Source organism: Manis javanica, chromosome 4, assembly GCF_040802235.1.
Source record: "Manis javanica isolate MJ-LG chromosome 4, MJ_LKY, whole genome shotgun sequence".
Lineage (NCBI taxonomy): Eukaryota > Metazoa > Chordata > Mammalia > Pholidota > Manidae > Manis > Manis javanica.
The window spans coordinates 6,398,685-6,415,227 of record NC_133159.1 but is presented as its reverse complement, the minus strand read 5'-3'; the positions used below and the strand labels follow the sequence as shown (position 1 = coordinate 6,415,227).

Below are 16,543 nucleotides of genomic sequence, written 5' to 3'. Positions count from 1 at the left end.
ACAGACCAGTGGAACAGAATAGAGAGTCCAGATATTAACACAAACATATACGGTTAATTAATATATGATAAAGGACCCATGGACATACAATGGGGAAATGACAGCATCTTCAACAGTTGGTGTTGGCAAAACTGGACAGCTACATGTAATAGAATGATACTGGAAAAGTAAATTCGAAATGGATCAAAGACCTGAATGTAAGCCATGAAACCATAAAACTCTTAGAAAAAAACATAGGCAAAAATCTCTTGGACATAAACATGAGCAACTTCTTCATGAACATATCTTCTCAGGTAAGGAAACAAAAGCAAAAATGAATGAGTGGGACTACATCAAACTGAAAAGCTTCTGTACAGCAAAGGACAGCACCAATAGAACAAAAAGGCATCCTACAGTATGGAAGAATATATTCATAAATGACAGATCCGATATAGGGTTGACATCCAAAATATATAAAGAACTCATGCACCTCAGCAAACAAAACGCAAATAATTGAATCATAAATGGTTAGAGGAACTGGACAGTTCTCCAAAGAAAAAATTACGATGACCAACAGACACAGGAAAAGTTGCTCCACATCAGTGGTCATCAGAGAAATGCAAATCAAAACCGCAATGAGATATCACCTCACACCAGTAAGGATGGCTACCATCCAAAAGACAAACAACAACAAATGTTGGCGAGGATATGGAGAAAGGGGAATCCTCCTACGCTGCTGGTAGGAATGTAAATTAGTTCCACCATTGTGGAAAGCAATATGGAGGTTCCTCAAAAAACTGAAAATAGAAATACCATTGACCCAGGAATTCCACTCCTAGGAATTTACCCTAAGAATGCAGCACTCCGGTTTGAAAAAGATAGATACACCCCTATGTTTATCACAGCACTATTTACAATAGCCAAGAAATGGAAGCAACCGAAGTGTGCATCAGTAGATGAATGGATAAAGAAGATGTGGTACATATACACAATGGAATATTATTCAGCCATAAGGGGAAAACAAATCCTACCATTTGCAACAACATGGATAGATCTAGAGTGTATTGTGCTCAGTGAAATAAGCCAGGTGGAGAAAGACAAGTACCAAATGATTTCACTCATCTGTGGAGTATAAGAACAAAGAAAAAACTGAAGGAGCAAAGTATCAACAGACTCACAGAACCCAAGAATGGACTAACAGTTCCCAAAGGGAAAGGGACTGGGGAGGATGTGTGGGAAGGGAGGGATAAGGGGTGGGGAAAGAAACGGGGTATTACTATTAGCATGCATAATGTGTTGGGAGGGCACGGGATAGGCTGTACACCACGGGGAGAACATGTAGTGATTCTACAGCATCTTACTACGCTGATGGACAGTGACTACAGTGGGGTATATGGGGGGAACTTGGTGATGTGAGGAGTCTAGTAAACATAATGTTCCTCATGTAATTGTTGATTAATGATACCAAAATAAAAACAACAATAACAACAAAAATATACCTTTTTTTCCTTTGACAACAGTTTTTATTTGGGTTTCAGATGATGACCCCAACTAGATATCGCTAATGAGCCAATTAGATACCATTTTTCTGGTGTTGAACTTTTGTTCTGAATTCATACACTAAGTCATTACAGGTTTTCTTTTCTTTTTTTTCAAGTGAACTTTACAATGTACAGTTTAGGGCCTCCAAGATATTACTTAAGAAATGTATTTTAAAACTCCAGTAATTCTTTTTTATTAATCTGCAAGGTGAGAATCTTTCAGCCAGCATCCCCACCCCACCCCTTCATTTGCACAGCTGGTATATTTCCCTTTGAAAAGTGGGGGTGGGGGGGCTGGTGGTGAAGTTAAGGGAACATTCCTATCTTATGTGTCTTCCTGTAGTGGAAACCTGCCAAGACTATGGTGGCCTGGATTTTGTTAAATACAGTATTTGGTAACATCATGAATATGGAATTTGTCTATGGGCAGCTGTTACATATGTAAAATAAAACAGTATATTGTTTTCATTGTAAGATTTCAGAACATGGTCCTGATGCAGTCTTTCCCCCATTCTATAACTTCATTGGCAGTTCACAAATTTATTTGGTCTGTTGGTATATTTTATAATATCTTACTTCAGAGTATTCTCTTGCATTTTTGAATTTTCATCCCTGATTGATGGTACTGTTTGTTTGGTGAGGACTCCTAGATTTGTATCTCTAGCGTAGAGCTTTCTGAGTTCTCAACCCATGTATCTCCTTGCATATCTACTAGGCATCTCAGACTTAACATATTTGAAACAGAATTCCCAGTTTTCCTTCTCTTTTCCATATCAGTAAATGACAGACCCCTTTTCCAGTTGGTCAGGCCCAACTCCTGGTCTCTTCTTTGACTGTCCTCTGTGTCTCACACCACATCCAATGTGACAACAGATTCTGATGACTCTACTTGCAGAACCTATCCACAATTTGACCACCTCTTAGCACCTGCACTACCACTACCTTGCCTGACTCAATCTAACCAGGAGTCTGTTCATATGTAACCCAGACAGGTACTTCTCTGTGCAAAACCGTACAAAGGCTTTCACCTTATTTTAGTAAGTGCCCCCAGCTCCGTCTTCATCTCTCACTTTCTTCTTTGCCTTCACCGCTTTAGCTCCCTTGGCCTTTGCTCGTTGTTTGGAAGTGCCAGGCATGCTTCTATCTCAGCCTTCCATCCTTGTTTGTCTCTCTCCCTGGAATGCTTTTCCCCACAGATAACCACACAACTTGCTCCCATACTTCCTGTAGGTCTAATGTCCCCTTATCAGTGATTAACTTAAATAAATGATCAACCTCTCTGTCCCCTTTGCCCAGCTTAGTTTTTCTCCATAGCACTTATCACCAGCTAATGTACTGTGTGTTTTCTTGTTTGTTTATTGTCTGCTCCCTCCCCTGCTAAAGTGTAAGCTCTCTGAAGTTAGAGATTGTGTGTATTCTGGTCATGCATGTATCTGTAGGTACTAGGGCAGTGCTTGGCATCTAGTAGGTGCTCAGTACATGTTTGCTGAATTAATGGAGTAATTGACAGGGACTCTGCTCTGGACATTGATCATTATTGGATGATCAGCGTTAGAGCTACAGCACTTGAGTGTGGTGGTCCAGGCCTAGGCACTTCCCATCCCCCACACTCCCTGCTCACTCACTAGTTGCTGGTATCTGGAATTGAGTAATTAATTCCAATTCTCCTTTGCTTTTCTCTTTGAATGACATTGGGTTAACAAGATGGCAGGTAAAACATTTGGTCAACCTAGAGAGAATCACACCCAGTTAGACATAGAAAATGGCAAATTGAGTTTTGAGTTGTGCATTTAGTTGGAGCTACTTTTCTTTTTCATTTAAGACTCAGATTTTAAATGTTTTTAGAAGAACTGCTCCACTAAGTTTTATGATTCTGTTTTTCCCTTGATATAATTTGTACCCGTGTATTAGAAGTATATTAGGAATGCTTTTGCTTTTCATATTTGTATGAAGTGTAATTGTATTAAGATAAGTGTAAAATTCACCCTGTCATTTTCTCTCATCATATGCTGAGATCTTGTGTGCCATGGTTGCAGATTAATTTGAATCCTAGAGCTCTGCAGACAGAAAGAAACCCAAATTACCTGCTTTTGAGTGTGCTGTGCAGAGGTAGCAAGCCTGACATATTAAAGATTGTTGTGGTCCAAAGAAGGTTCTCTTTTATTCTCAATTATGTGAAATAAAACTTCTCTGTGTTTACTTAGCTATGCTGTTGTTGCTTTCAAAGGTGGTTTTTCGCAATTGCAGAGGTAGAGTTCATCCTTGTGAATTTTATGGTCAGTTGTGTCTTTTCTTTTTAGCTGTAGCAAAGCTTGAGCTTTTTCTTATGAGCTTGTAATATTGTTTGGGTGTGTGCATGTTTTAACAGTTTTATTGAAATGTAAATTTACCCATTTAAAGTGTTTTTATATATTAAAGGCTTTTTATTCAGCTGTGTGCCACCATTCTATCAATTTCTATAACTCTTAAAAGAAACCCCATAACCATAGCAGTCACACACACATGCCCAGCAACCACTACTCTGCTTTCTGTCTGTGTAGATTTGCCTTTTCTGGACGTTTCATATAAATGGGATCATACAATATTTGGTCTTTTGTGATTGGCTTTTTTCACAAAGCATAATGTTTCCCAGGTTAATCCAGGTTGTAACATGCACCAATATTTCATTTCTTTTTATTGCTGAATAATGTTCTGTTATATGGATATACCAATTTTATTTTTCCACCTGTTTGGTTTTTATATTCATCTTTTCTACACTTGGTTTCCTGTTTATGGCCATGTTTTGGGAAAGTGAGTTTAGGAATTCTTTCCCCTCTCAACAGAGGGCTTGGTTTCACAGGCATTTGATTTCCCTTGAACTTGTTATTGTGGACACCAGGTTTTCTCTTTGGTTCTGTGATAGCAGAAACATCCGCTTGATAGAGAAGGTCACCAATAAAATACTACCCCTAACAGCCTTCAGGGCTTGCCAGGAAACATCAAGATTTTCAGGATATTTACTTTTGTTTTCCTAATTTAGCTTCACACATCTGTGTAGTTACTATTTCAGGCAGTGCCTTGAATTAGTTCAGTTTATTTCAGAGAACAAAGAAAATGCCGTATTACAGTTTTTGTAAATGGATTCCATATTAGTCAAGCATAATTTTGAATAAAGCAACACAGATGGTTAATCCTTTGAAATCTGCGATAGGCAAATTATTTTATTTGTCTAAAGCAGTGGTACTTAAGTGAGCAACTTTGCTCCCCAGAGGGTATGTGGCAATATCTGGAGGTTATTTTCTGTTGTCCTGATTAGAACAGTGGGTTGTGCTCTAGAATCTACATGGGTAGAGACCACGCATAATTTATAGGACAGGTCTCTCTCAAACAAAGAATGATCTGGCCCAAAATGTTAATCTTGCTACAATTGAGAAGCCCTGGTTTAGAATGAGCAGTGAGTTTTCCTTAATCCGCTGAGGAGAAACAACACAATTGCAGGCAATGTGCAAGGTTAAAAAATTCTGTACATAATCAGCAAAAACTTCACTGTTAACAGTGTCATAAAGCAAGTGTTTGGAAGGAACAAAACAGCAGCAGACTCACAGACTCCAAGAGGGGACTAGTGGTTACCAAAGGGGGGAGGAGTGTGAGAGGGCAGGTGGGGAGGGAGGGAGAAGGGAATTGAGGGGTATTATGTTTAGTACACATGGTGTTGGGCGGGGTTCACGGGGAAGACAGTGTAGCACAGAGAAGGCAAATACTGAATCTGTGGCATCTTACTACACTGATGAACAGTGACTGCAATGGGGTATGGGGGGACTCGATAATAAGGGTGATTGTAGTAACCACCTTGTTTTTTCATGTGAAACCTTCCTAAGAGTGTTTATCAATAATACCTTAATAAAAAAAATAAAATAAAGCAAGTGCTTGTATGAATGAGTTGTGTGTGTTCTTTAAGGAAAGGGAGGATTGATTATTTAAGAAACCTCCTTGGGCATCTCATTTTTGGAAATTCTGTTTTCCTACTTCAAATAAAAAGATTACATATTTATTTGTTATTAAACTTTAATTGAGTTGCTAATTGCAGCCTAGATTTTTTGCTGCTCTGGGTACTTTCCCTACCTTTTGCAGATCCTGTGTTTTGTTACTATGTCTTTAGGGAAGAAGTTAAGTTATTTGTCATAGTTCATCTATCTTATTTCTCTCACTTTTCCCCCAGGGCTTCTCAAGGAGTTGAGAAGTGCTATGCTCAGCATTACATCCATCTCTGAACAAGGGGCATTCATTCTGTGCCTCCCTCTGTTTTGATACCAGAAAGGCTGCTCTCTGAATTTGACTAGTGCATCCTGCCTTGGTGGTTTAGGTTCTTTTAATAACACATGGGTCCTGGGAATGAGTATGTAAACCCAGAATTGACTGAGTTTAAACACTCATTAGCCCCAAATGTAGAGATTTGTTGGAGGAGCACATGTAGCCATTTTCTTATATTCCTGGATTTGGTTAGGTGGAAGAACTTCACAACCCATTATTTTTACGTAGCACTACTTGCAGTACTGTATCAGTTTCAGATAAAACAGTCCAACCTTGGCATGGGTTCACAGATCTGCTGATCCTATAGTACAGTGTTACTTTGCAGGTTCATCAGTGATTCTCTGGCATATTTTGGGGTATTTTCTGCAGGAAATTGCTGTTTATCAGGATGCCTTATTTTCTTGTCCAGTGAGTACAAGGCTTAGAGTGACATTTGCGTTTCTTGAGCAAAAGTCTTTACATTTTCTTTTCCAGGTTGTTGATATGAAATGAAACAGGAAAAGAAAATTGATTTCCCTTTGAAACCAAGTCATCCAGCTGTAGCCTTCCTCTTTGGTCTTTCTGCAGCTGCTTCTCTTGGAGGCAGTGTCCAGCAGAGTGTGTAGCGTACTTAGGTCTCCTACACTTGGACCATGTCATTTTGTTCCTAAGGAAGGATGCAGAGAATGCTGAAGTATTTACTGAGACACAGTAAATGCATAAATGCCAAAAGCCGAAGTTCTTGAGGTGCTTCGGCTCCTGATTTAGACTTTCAGAAATAGTGGATTTGAAAGCAAGTTTGGATGGCACTAACAACTCTTGTGGAAAATTGCTCGGTCAGACAGTCTGAATGTTCCCAAAGTGCTGTTTTCATCTCAGAAACCTACAGTGCCACCCTGTTCATTTAGTCTACTTTAGTGGATAACTTGGCTTTTAAGGCCGTGTAATTTAAGGGAGTATAGCCATGTGGTTGGGATATAGGCTCTGGAGTCAGCAGCCTGGGTTCATATACTATGTCTGACACACAGAGCTGTGTGGTTTGGGTTCACCAAAATACATACTGTGTATGTAAGCAAGGTCTACTTGCTCAGCCTCTCTATGCATGCTTTTTCATTTGGAAAATGTACATAACAATACTATCTACTAATAATAGAGTTATAGTTAGGATGATCATGTGACCTGGTAAGCATACTTTTTTCCTTAAGTATTATTCTTTTTACTCTCGGATGTGTCCCAGTTTAGATGATACATTGTCACTCTTTTCATAATGAAGATTTAAAAAATTAACGTTTGTAAAATGCTTATTTAGTGCATGTTAAGTGCTCAGTGAGTGTTTGCTGCTTTATTAGTTTAGGGGCTTCTATGATCTCTTACCCCTCTTTCCTTAACCTGATTTCCTACTGGTTTTTCCTGTAGCTGCCCTCAAGGGCAGTGATTTAATTGAGCGCTCTTGTTGCTGAACTTCCTTGCACCTGGACTGTTTTCTCCTGGCTCCTCCTCATCCTATTCATGGTTGATGAGGCAGCCCAGGCACCAGCTCCGTTATTTACTCATGAAATATTTTCTTTACAACTAAAAATCTTATCATAATGCCCTCTTGTTTGATCCAGCTTATGTGAAAGGGAGGGCAGGAAGAAGTAATTCATTACTCATCTTTGTGTGCCAGGCAGTGAGTTAGTGTGAGAATACAACAGAGGGCAAAAGCAGTCAAGGGTCAGCCCCTCGTGGAGCTCCTAGCTTGGAAGTGGAGACAGATGGTTAATCAAATCACATAATTAAATGTAAAATGACCGTGGTGGAAAGTGCTGCAAAGGGATTTAACCTAGTCATTTGGGAACAAAATGGTATCTTGAGGAAGTTGCTTCCCAGCTGTGACCTGAAGGAAGAGTAGGACGTATCTAGACCAGGAGAGGAAAGGAGCATCCCAAACAGAAGAGGACTCACTGAGCAAAGGACTCCCTCCAGGTAGAAGCAAGTGTTGGTGTCTTAGGAACTGAGGGGATGGTAGTGTGGCTGGGCACAGAGTGCCAGAGAATGCTGTGAGATGAAGCCAGATAAAAAGACAAGGGCCTTGTACATCACTGTTAGGATCTAGGTTTTTAGCTAACAGAAGTGGGGGGCCAATGAATACTTTAAGGTGAGGATAGACATAATCGTATTAAGGTTGCTCCCTGGCTGCATTTCAGAGATAGAATTATAAGGGTTTAAAGGAGTGGATTTTAAGAGAAGCCAATTAAAATGGTCCAGAAAAGCCATACTAATAGCTTTAACTAAGGTTGTGGTGTTGGAGGTGTTTGGAAGTAGATGAGTTTGAGAGAAATTTATAAGGTACAGTGATAGGATTTGTTGACAGGATGAATGAGAGAGGAGGTGCTAAAGATGCTGCGTAGGTGTGTCTGTCTGGCTTGCATAACAGAATGGGCAAGGGCACCAAGTCACAGAAAGATCCATCTCGAAGACGGGTTAATTTGCGATCAGAGTGTGCCTTTGGTTTGGATATGTTGAAGTACCTTTGAGACATCCAAGAGGAGACCTCAGATGGGCAGTTATCACAGGCATCTTGCTCTGCAGAACTCTTGTAGATGTGTGTGTGTGTGTGTGTGTGTGTGTTACCTGTGGGCTGACAGACATGTATGAAATTTGTTAGTATTAGAGTTGGGTGGCCCACTACTGGGGGTAGAGGGGCAATTAGATGCACCCAGGAGAAGACTGTGCCAGGAACACCAAAATTAAAAGCCTTTCCAGAAGGAGGGTGTGTAATGATGCTGAATGGTCAAATAATGATAGGGTGATAACTCTGTAGTGGATTTGATACAGAGAGGAAATTGCTTTAGTGGGAGTTGTTTTAGTGAGTATGGTAGCCTTGGTTCTTATCAGTTCATGGAGAAAAAGTGATACAAGTTAACAACAGATAATACTAGTGGGATTGATGGGGACCATTTTTCAGACAGGTTGGGGCACAATGAGAGGCTAGACTTTGACTGGGTCTGGGAAGCTTCCTGGAGTTGGACAGCAGAAATGCCTGAGACTCTGAGTGTGCACAAAGGTTAGGCAGACAAAGGGGAGGGGTCAGTATTCTGCAGATGGGTTCTAGGGACTGGAGGAATGTTTTGAGGCTGCTGGAGCACAAAGGAGGGAAGGAGGAGAGGTTAAGGGGTGCTAGGACATGCTGCTTTCTGTAATCTTTAAAAAGCAATTTGGGAGAATTGTACTTTAAATGATGAATTGTATGGTATGTGAATTTATAACTCAATAAGCCTATTTAAAAAAGAGTGGTGGACATTTGCAACAACATGGATGGAGCTAGAGGGTATTATGCTCAGTGAAATAAGCCAAGCGGAGAAGGACAAGTACCAAATGATTTCACTCATGTGGAGTATAAGAACAAAGGAAAACTGAAGGAACAAAACAGCAGCAGAATCACAGAACCCAAGAATGGACTAACAGTTACCAAAGGGAAAGGGACTGGGGAGGACATGTGGGAAGGGACGGACAAGGGCGGGGAAAAAGAAAGGGGGCCTTACGATTAGCATGTATAGTGCGTGGGGGACACGGGGAGGGCTGCGCAACACAGACAAGACAAGAAGTGATTTTACAGGATCTTACTACGCAGATGGACAGTGACTGTGAAGGGGTATGTGGGGGGGACTTGGTGAAGGGGGGAGCCTAGTAAACATAATGTTCTTTCTGTAATTGTAGATTAATGATACCAAAAAAAAAAAAAGAGTGATGGAGTGTCAGATATGCTGGCTGGCTGCCTTGGAGGACAAATTGGAAGGAAGATGAAAACAAAATTTTATAGTGACGGAGACCAGTTAGAGTTAGAAGGCATTTGTATTAATCTGTGTGAAAGATAATGGCTTGAAATAGGCAATTTACATTGCAGTTGGAGTAATGGGTAAATTGCAGAGATGTTCAAGGTGTGATCTGTAGACCCTAAGAGCTGAACAAAATGCCTGGTATGTGGTTGTACATTTGGTGAATGTAAATACTTGTTGCTGTGGTTGAATGGGAAAGAATTAATTGGACTTTTTACTAACTGCACTTGTTTTAAATGTCAAGTGTCCTACAGAATCCTGGCTTGAGCAATTTAGATGATTAGAATTTAGGGATTGGGAACTAAGGACAGAGGGCAGGTTTTCTTGAATCGGTGAGTTTTACCTAATACTTTGAATTTTTACTTAATTTGTAGTCAGTTTTGCACAGTTTAATTCTTAATTATGCAATGAGATTTTCTCCCCAAGTTAATAGTAAGTTCTTGAGGATAGGGATGGTGCATGGCTATGTTTATATCTTGTGTAGCACAATACATTATTGGGTATTATCTATTCTAGTGGATAATAAGTCATGACTAATTTAAATATATGTTACTGATGGTTTACATCTGTGAAGCACTCCACACTCTGTAACTGTATTTACATATGGTTTACTTAATTACCTTAATTCTCACACAGCTCTGTTAAGTACCTAGTTTTTGTCCCTATTTTACAGCAGTGAAACTGATTCAGAGAGGTAGATCTCGGGGTCTTAGTCCAGTATTCTTGCAGTTCTGCTATGGGGCCAAACCTCCTGGTACTTCTTAAAAAGTGATACTGTAAGCAGTTTTCTTTTTTTTTGAGAGGGCATCTCTCATCTTTATTGATCAAATGGTTGTTAACAACAATAAAATTCTGTAGAGGAGCTCAATGCACAATCATTAATCAACCCCAAGCCTAATTCTCAACCGTCTCCAATCTTCTGAAGCATAACGAACAAGTTATTACATGGTGAACAGTGCAAGGGCAGTCATCACAGAAACTTTCAGTTTTGATCATGCATCATGAACTATAAACAATCAAGTCAGATATGATTATTCGTTTGATTTTTATACTTGATTTATATGTGGATCCCACATTTCTCCCTTATTATTATTATTATTATTATTATTATTATTATTATTTTAATGAAATGCTGAAGTGGTAGGTAGATGCAAGATAAAGGTAGAAAACATAATTTAGTGCTGTAAGAGGGCAAATGTAGATGATCAGATGATCAGGTGTGTGCCTATGGACTAAGTATTAATCCAGGCTAGACAAGGGCAGCAAAACATCCACGGATGCAGAAGATTTCTCTCAAAACGGGAGGTGAGGTTCTAAGCCTCACCTCTGTTGATCCCCAATTTCTCACCTGATGGCCCCCCTGCGACTGTGCCTGTCTTAGGTTGTTCCTCCCTTGAGGAATCTTACCCGTCTCTGGCTAACCAGTCATCTTCCGGGGCCATACAGGGAGATGTAAAGTTGGTAAGTGAGAGAAAAGCAATATTGTTTGAAAAGGTTAGCTTTTTACTTCTTTACAGATTTATGCCCTGTGGCTTCTATGCCCAGCACTTGTCTTGAGGTATCTTTACCACTTGGAAGAATTATGATACTCGGTAATTTTGGATATGAGGCACAAATTCTACTAAAGGGTTGTAATTAGGAAGGAAGAAGAAAAGCTATAGAGGTAGCAGATGGAAGAAAACATGGGAAGATTGATTATTTCTTTGACATATCTTCTTGTAGAGTAACATAAGCATGTATAGGTTTTAACAATGTAAGTGGTTTTCTTAAATGAGGTTTGGGTTCTGAGCATGACTGAAATTTTAGTACTTTATCAGAACAGGTTCTGGTAAATAGTGGGAGGGGTTTGTGGGTGGGTGTTGGCTTCAGTTTGAAGAGGCAAACGATGTTTGTGTAGAGGTTGAAGTAACCTGAAGTAATGAAGAGCAGAACTATCATTGACTCTGTTTAAGGCCTTTGACCCTGATTAGATTAAAACAAAACTAAGCTAGTTGACCAGATTTATCAATTAAGGTAAACTGATGAAGTCTAATGAATCTGGAAACTAGTAAGAGGAATATATGTATTTTTTATGAGTCCTAGGGTTACTGCTTCTGGAAATGTATAATCTGTAAGACTGTTTTGAATATCCTCTCCATTCCAGCATGAGTAATAAAATGTTTTTGTGGGTTTTAAAAATTTTATCAGAAAAACTATTCACATTCACTTACTTTCTTGGTAATCTCATCACTCAATTACATGGCTTTAAAAAGTAAATTAAAAACTAAATTTTTATCTCCAACCTGTGCCTCTGCCTACTTAACATCTTTATGTACTTTTTATAGGCTTTGCAAACTTAACATGTTTATACCTGAGTTCCTGATCTTTCTCCCAAAACTCATATAATATCAGGTTCATCCATCCATCTTCAGGTCAGAACCCTTGGAATTTCTTGACTTCTTTCTCTGTTACCTCACATCCCAATTTGTCAGCACATCCTGCTTGAGTCTTATCTTAAAAATACATAGAAAATAAGATGTCTCCCCTTCTCTTCCTACCACCCTTGTCTGTCTCAGCTACCCTTACTTCTTACGTAACTTCTTGCAGTAAGCCTCTTCCCTTACCAGCCTTCATGTTGTAGTCCCTGCATCCCTTCAGATTTTTTTCTCAGTGGTCAGAGTGATCTTAAACGGAGGTCTGGTCATGTCTTTCTCTGCTACTTGGATCTCTGAATTGGCTGAAGTGTCATTTAAGTCACTTCATGTCACTTTGTGGCACTTGAGTAAAAGCCAGAGTCCTTAAGTGGCTTACAAGGCTTAGCCGGATACGGCCCCCTTTCACCTCACTGAACTCATTTTTGACCACTCTCTTCCTCATGCTGCTCCATCCTCTCTGGTTTCCTGTGTCTTGAGTGTGCCTCGTTCACTCCTGCCTCTGGACATTTGCACCTGCCTTTCTCTCTCCTGGAATGATCTCTCTTCATGTATCCTCATAGCTTCCCTTCCAACACTCTTACGCAGGAACAGAGCCACCTCAGTGAGGTCTTCCCTGATCATTTAAAACTGCAGTCTTCCCATACTCCCTTGTCCTCTTTGGATTCCTCGTTTAAGATATTTTCACATAATATATAAATCCTTTTATTTATTATCTTTCTCTGCTCCCTAGAACATCAGCTCCACAAGGCAGGGATGTTTGTATGTGAGACTTTGCTGTGTTGCTCACACCCAGAGTAGTAACTAGAACAAAGCAGGCCATTCAGTAGACATTTTGTTCAGTGAGTAGATGAAGATTGTTATGAATCTGAAACATATTCTGTATTAGATTTTCTTCCTTTTGTTATATAATTAAGGTATAATGTATTTCCTGTTTAACTGGGTTGAACAGAAGATCAACAGATACTTTCAGTATTTTTATCTTTCTTAGTGGAGAAAAATATCTTCTTTTTTAGGGGGAGAGAGTAAAGTGATATGTTTCCTAAATCTGTCTGTGCGAATCATGCATGGATACATGTAGGAAAAGTTGGCACTTATGAAGAGCTGGTGACTCTGGCAGCATGGATTATCACTGGACATTGTAATCATGTAATCGGGTCAGATGAGATTTATCTTTGGGAGAAGTGCTTTAGAATCGTTGGCTGTGTGGCCTTGTGCAGACAATCTCTCCTCAGTTTGCCCTCTGTAGTCTGTAAAGTAGGGATGGGGACTTACTTCCGGTTCACTTCACTGACTTGTTGAGGGAAAGAACTGAATGGATCACAGCAGGGACCAGCTTTGTAAACCCCTTGTTGTTCTGAAGACCCTGTTGTTGTATTGTCTGCTTTGTAATATCATTTCTAGCAAAGTGACAACTACACTTCTCGGTGCCATCTAGTTCTTCTCTTGGTGCCTTTCCTCAAATGTCACATTGTGGTATGTTGGCCATTGTATAGTGAGGCTCAGAAAAATTGTGATTAGTATGGCAAATGCAGAGGAAAAAAATATATGTGTCCCCACTGAGCTATAATTTAGAGCCAAATGTAAATGGTAATTGGTTTGACTTTTGCTTTGGATTGTCAGTGTTCTTACTTCTCTGAAAGGACACACACACACACACACACACACACACACACACACACACACACACACACACACACGTATATGTAGACATACATACAGGATTTCTTTTTTTTTCTGGCTCACTTGGCAGAAACGACTCATTTATTTGTAAATGGAAACACAGTATATGATTTTGTAGGGAGTAGTGTTGAATGTACAATTTAGACTTAATTATTTTTTCCTTTTTGAATGCTGAAATAATATTTTTGCCAGTTTTCTGAGGCAGTTATCTTGTTAACCCTAGAAAGAATGGTCTTTTTCTTTAAATTTAATCTGAAGTATGTCTATCCTGAATTGCATCTGAGTTTTTTAGCTTAAGCCCCTTGTTCTTTTTAGATTCTCAGTAGACTTTGGTGTGTTTTCAGTGTCAAAGAGGAACGTTCTAACAACTCTGTTAGCTGATAGTTTTCTTTCTTGTGTGATTGGCTTGTTCCTGCTCTAACCTGAAGCCTGGTGGAGAAAGTAATATGTCTCTGTGTATTTGAATCACTAACACCAGTGACCTACAGGGACTTGGGAGTTTATTACTGTCTGTTTAGCAGATGATTCATCTAAACAGAACTTTAGCCAGTACTAGAATAATTAGAATACTTTTTCACTGTCTTAAAATGTTTTTAGAAAATTGAAATTCTGAGAGCATATTTCCTGTGTAGAAGGAAGCGTCTAGGTTTGCGCTTTGTGCAATGTGTCCCCACTGATTTAGAATCGTTGGCTGTGTGGCCTTGTGCAGACAATCTCTCCTCAGTTTGCCCTCTGTAGTCTGTAAAGTAGGGATGGGGACTTACTTCCGGTTCACTTCACTGACTTGTTGAGGGAAAGAATTGAATGGATCACAGCAGGGACCAGCTTTGTAAACCCCTTGTTGTTCTGAAGACCCTGTTGTTGTATTGTCTGCTTTGTAATATCATTTCTAGCAAAGTGACAACTACACTTCTCGGTGCCATCTAGTTCTTCTCTTGGTGCCTTTCCCTCATCTCACTTTGCTCGTAGATTGTCAGCATTATTGCTGCTCCATCACACTGTCCCCAAAAGGTCGTTGTTAACATTTTGTATTTTCCTGACTGCTTGGGCACATTTGAAGTGCTTACAGGGAGGTCTTTTCTGAGGTTAGGTCTGACATGAGAGTTTTGGAGAGACTATATGATAATTTTTATGGTTTTGGCATGCCCACAGAGAATTTTCTCTTTGTCGGAGGCATATAATTGCGAACTGATTTTGTTTGTTGTCTAAGTAAAGCGGACCAATGTAGACATGTGTGGTTTCCTATCTGGCCCTGGTAACAGGAGAAACAGATGATTCTTACATTGATCAGTTGTCTTTTTTTGCGTTAGAGCATTGAGGACAAGGACAATGAGTGCTTCCCTTACTGTATCTTTAGTTCTTAAACATCTGGCACATAGATACAGATTGTTGAGGAGAATTTCATCTCATTGATGAGATGAAATATTGGAGAGGATGATGAAAGGTTGCAAAAGACAAATTACTAATTACTGTGTTCCAAAACTGACCTGTAAATAAAACAGTTCCCTCCCCCCTATAAAACTTGGTAAGAACTATGGTGGGTTGGAGTTTGGTATTCTCTCTTCTCATTGTAAACTCTTAAAAACACAAGACTTTCATTGTTGGGTTTTGTTTTGTGGAGGTGTTTATTAGAGAAGCTATTAATAGTGGGAATTTGAAAGAATGTAAAAACCACCTGATATTCCCCAGATGGAAGGTTGTTTTTGGAAGCTGTTAGGTTTTGTTAAGGTAGAAATAATACGTCTTTCAAGATACTAGAAAATAACTGCAATAGTATACTTAGAAGATGTGAAAAATTGTACATGCTGTAGAATCTTGCTTTGAGGTTGTCACTTTTATTTGAGTCAACTCTTGTGTTTCTTCTTGTGAGGAGCTCTGGAAATTTAGAGAAGTGGGCAGAGTCTACAGAGAAGTACTCTGAGACATCTAGAGATATTTTCCAAGGCTGTCCAAATTATTTTTTTAAGGTAGAAATAATTTTTACTACAGCTTCTTTCCCTTTTAAATTAAATTGTGAGTTATGAAGCCCTTTTTGTATAATTATACCAATTATATACTAGGGTATACACTTTTTCTTTAAAAAGGAGGAAACAGTTGGGATTCAGAAAGTATAGTTTTCTCTTATGCATTCAGACATTTTCCACTATTGGTGTGGTAGAAAAAAGCTGAGGCCAAAACCTGTATGTATTTAAATTTTTTGTCTATTGTCCTAACTTTTGTCCTGTGGCCTGTGAGATATTTTTAGGGCTAACACATGAGTAGGAAAGAGATTCATTTAGCAAAACCTTATTTTAGGAAGGAAATGAGTGAAAATGTTAAAGGAATTTCTTCTTTTCCTCTCCTAGCATTTGAAACGTTGGGGTAGTTGGAGTGGTTGGATTTTCCCTGGATTTGAGTGAGAAATTCAGAAGACTGAAGCCCAGGCTTACTGTCTACCTTTCACGGAGGCCCAGCCGTGAGAGGACAGAAGAAGGCACGTGGCGAATCATGACAGCTGACAAAGACAGAGACAAGGACAAGGAGAAGGACCGGGACCGAGACCGGGACAGAGAGAGAGAGAAGAGAGACAAGGCGAGAGAGAGTGAGAGTTCAAGGCCGCGCAGGAGCTGTACCTTGGAAGGAGGGGCCAAAAATTACGCCGAGAGTGATCACAGTGAAGATGAGGACAATGACAATAGTGCCACCACGGAGGAGTCCACGAAGAAGAACAAAAAGAAACCGCCGAAAAAAAAGTCTCGTTATGAAAGGACAGACACTGGCGAGATAACGTCCTACGTCACTGAGGATGATGTTGTCTACAGACCAGGAGGTAAGGAGCTTTAGGTTTGGGTCTTGCAGTGCT

The 16,543-nt window shown here is 39.7% G+C and overlaps 1 protein-coding gene across 7 annotated transcripts in view; it reads left to right on the top strand.

Annotated features, from left to right (window-relative positions):
- The window catches only part of RERE (arginine-glutamic acid dipeptide repeats), a 412,748-nt gene that overhangs the window by 143,209 nt on the left and 252,996 nt on the right, over positions 1 to 16,543 (top strand). For all 7 annotated transcript variants that reach the window (XM_037000132.2, XM_037000128.2, XM_037000130.2 and 4 more), the window contains exon 2: positions 16,047 to 16,510. In XM_037000132.2, the coding sequence (XP_036856027.2) occupies positions 16,189 to 16,510 (322 nt within the window). In that variant the 5' untranslated portion in view covers positions 16,047 to 16,188. The remainder of the gene's footprint in view (positions 1 to 16,046; positions 16,511 to 16,543) is intronic.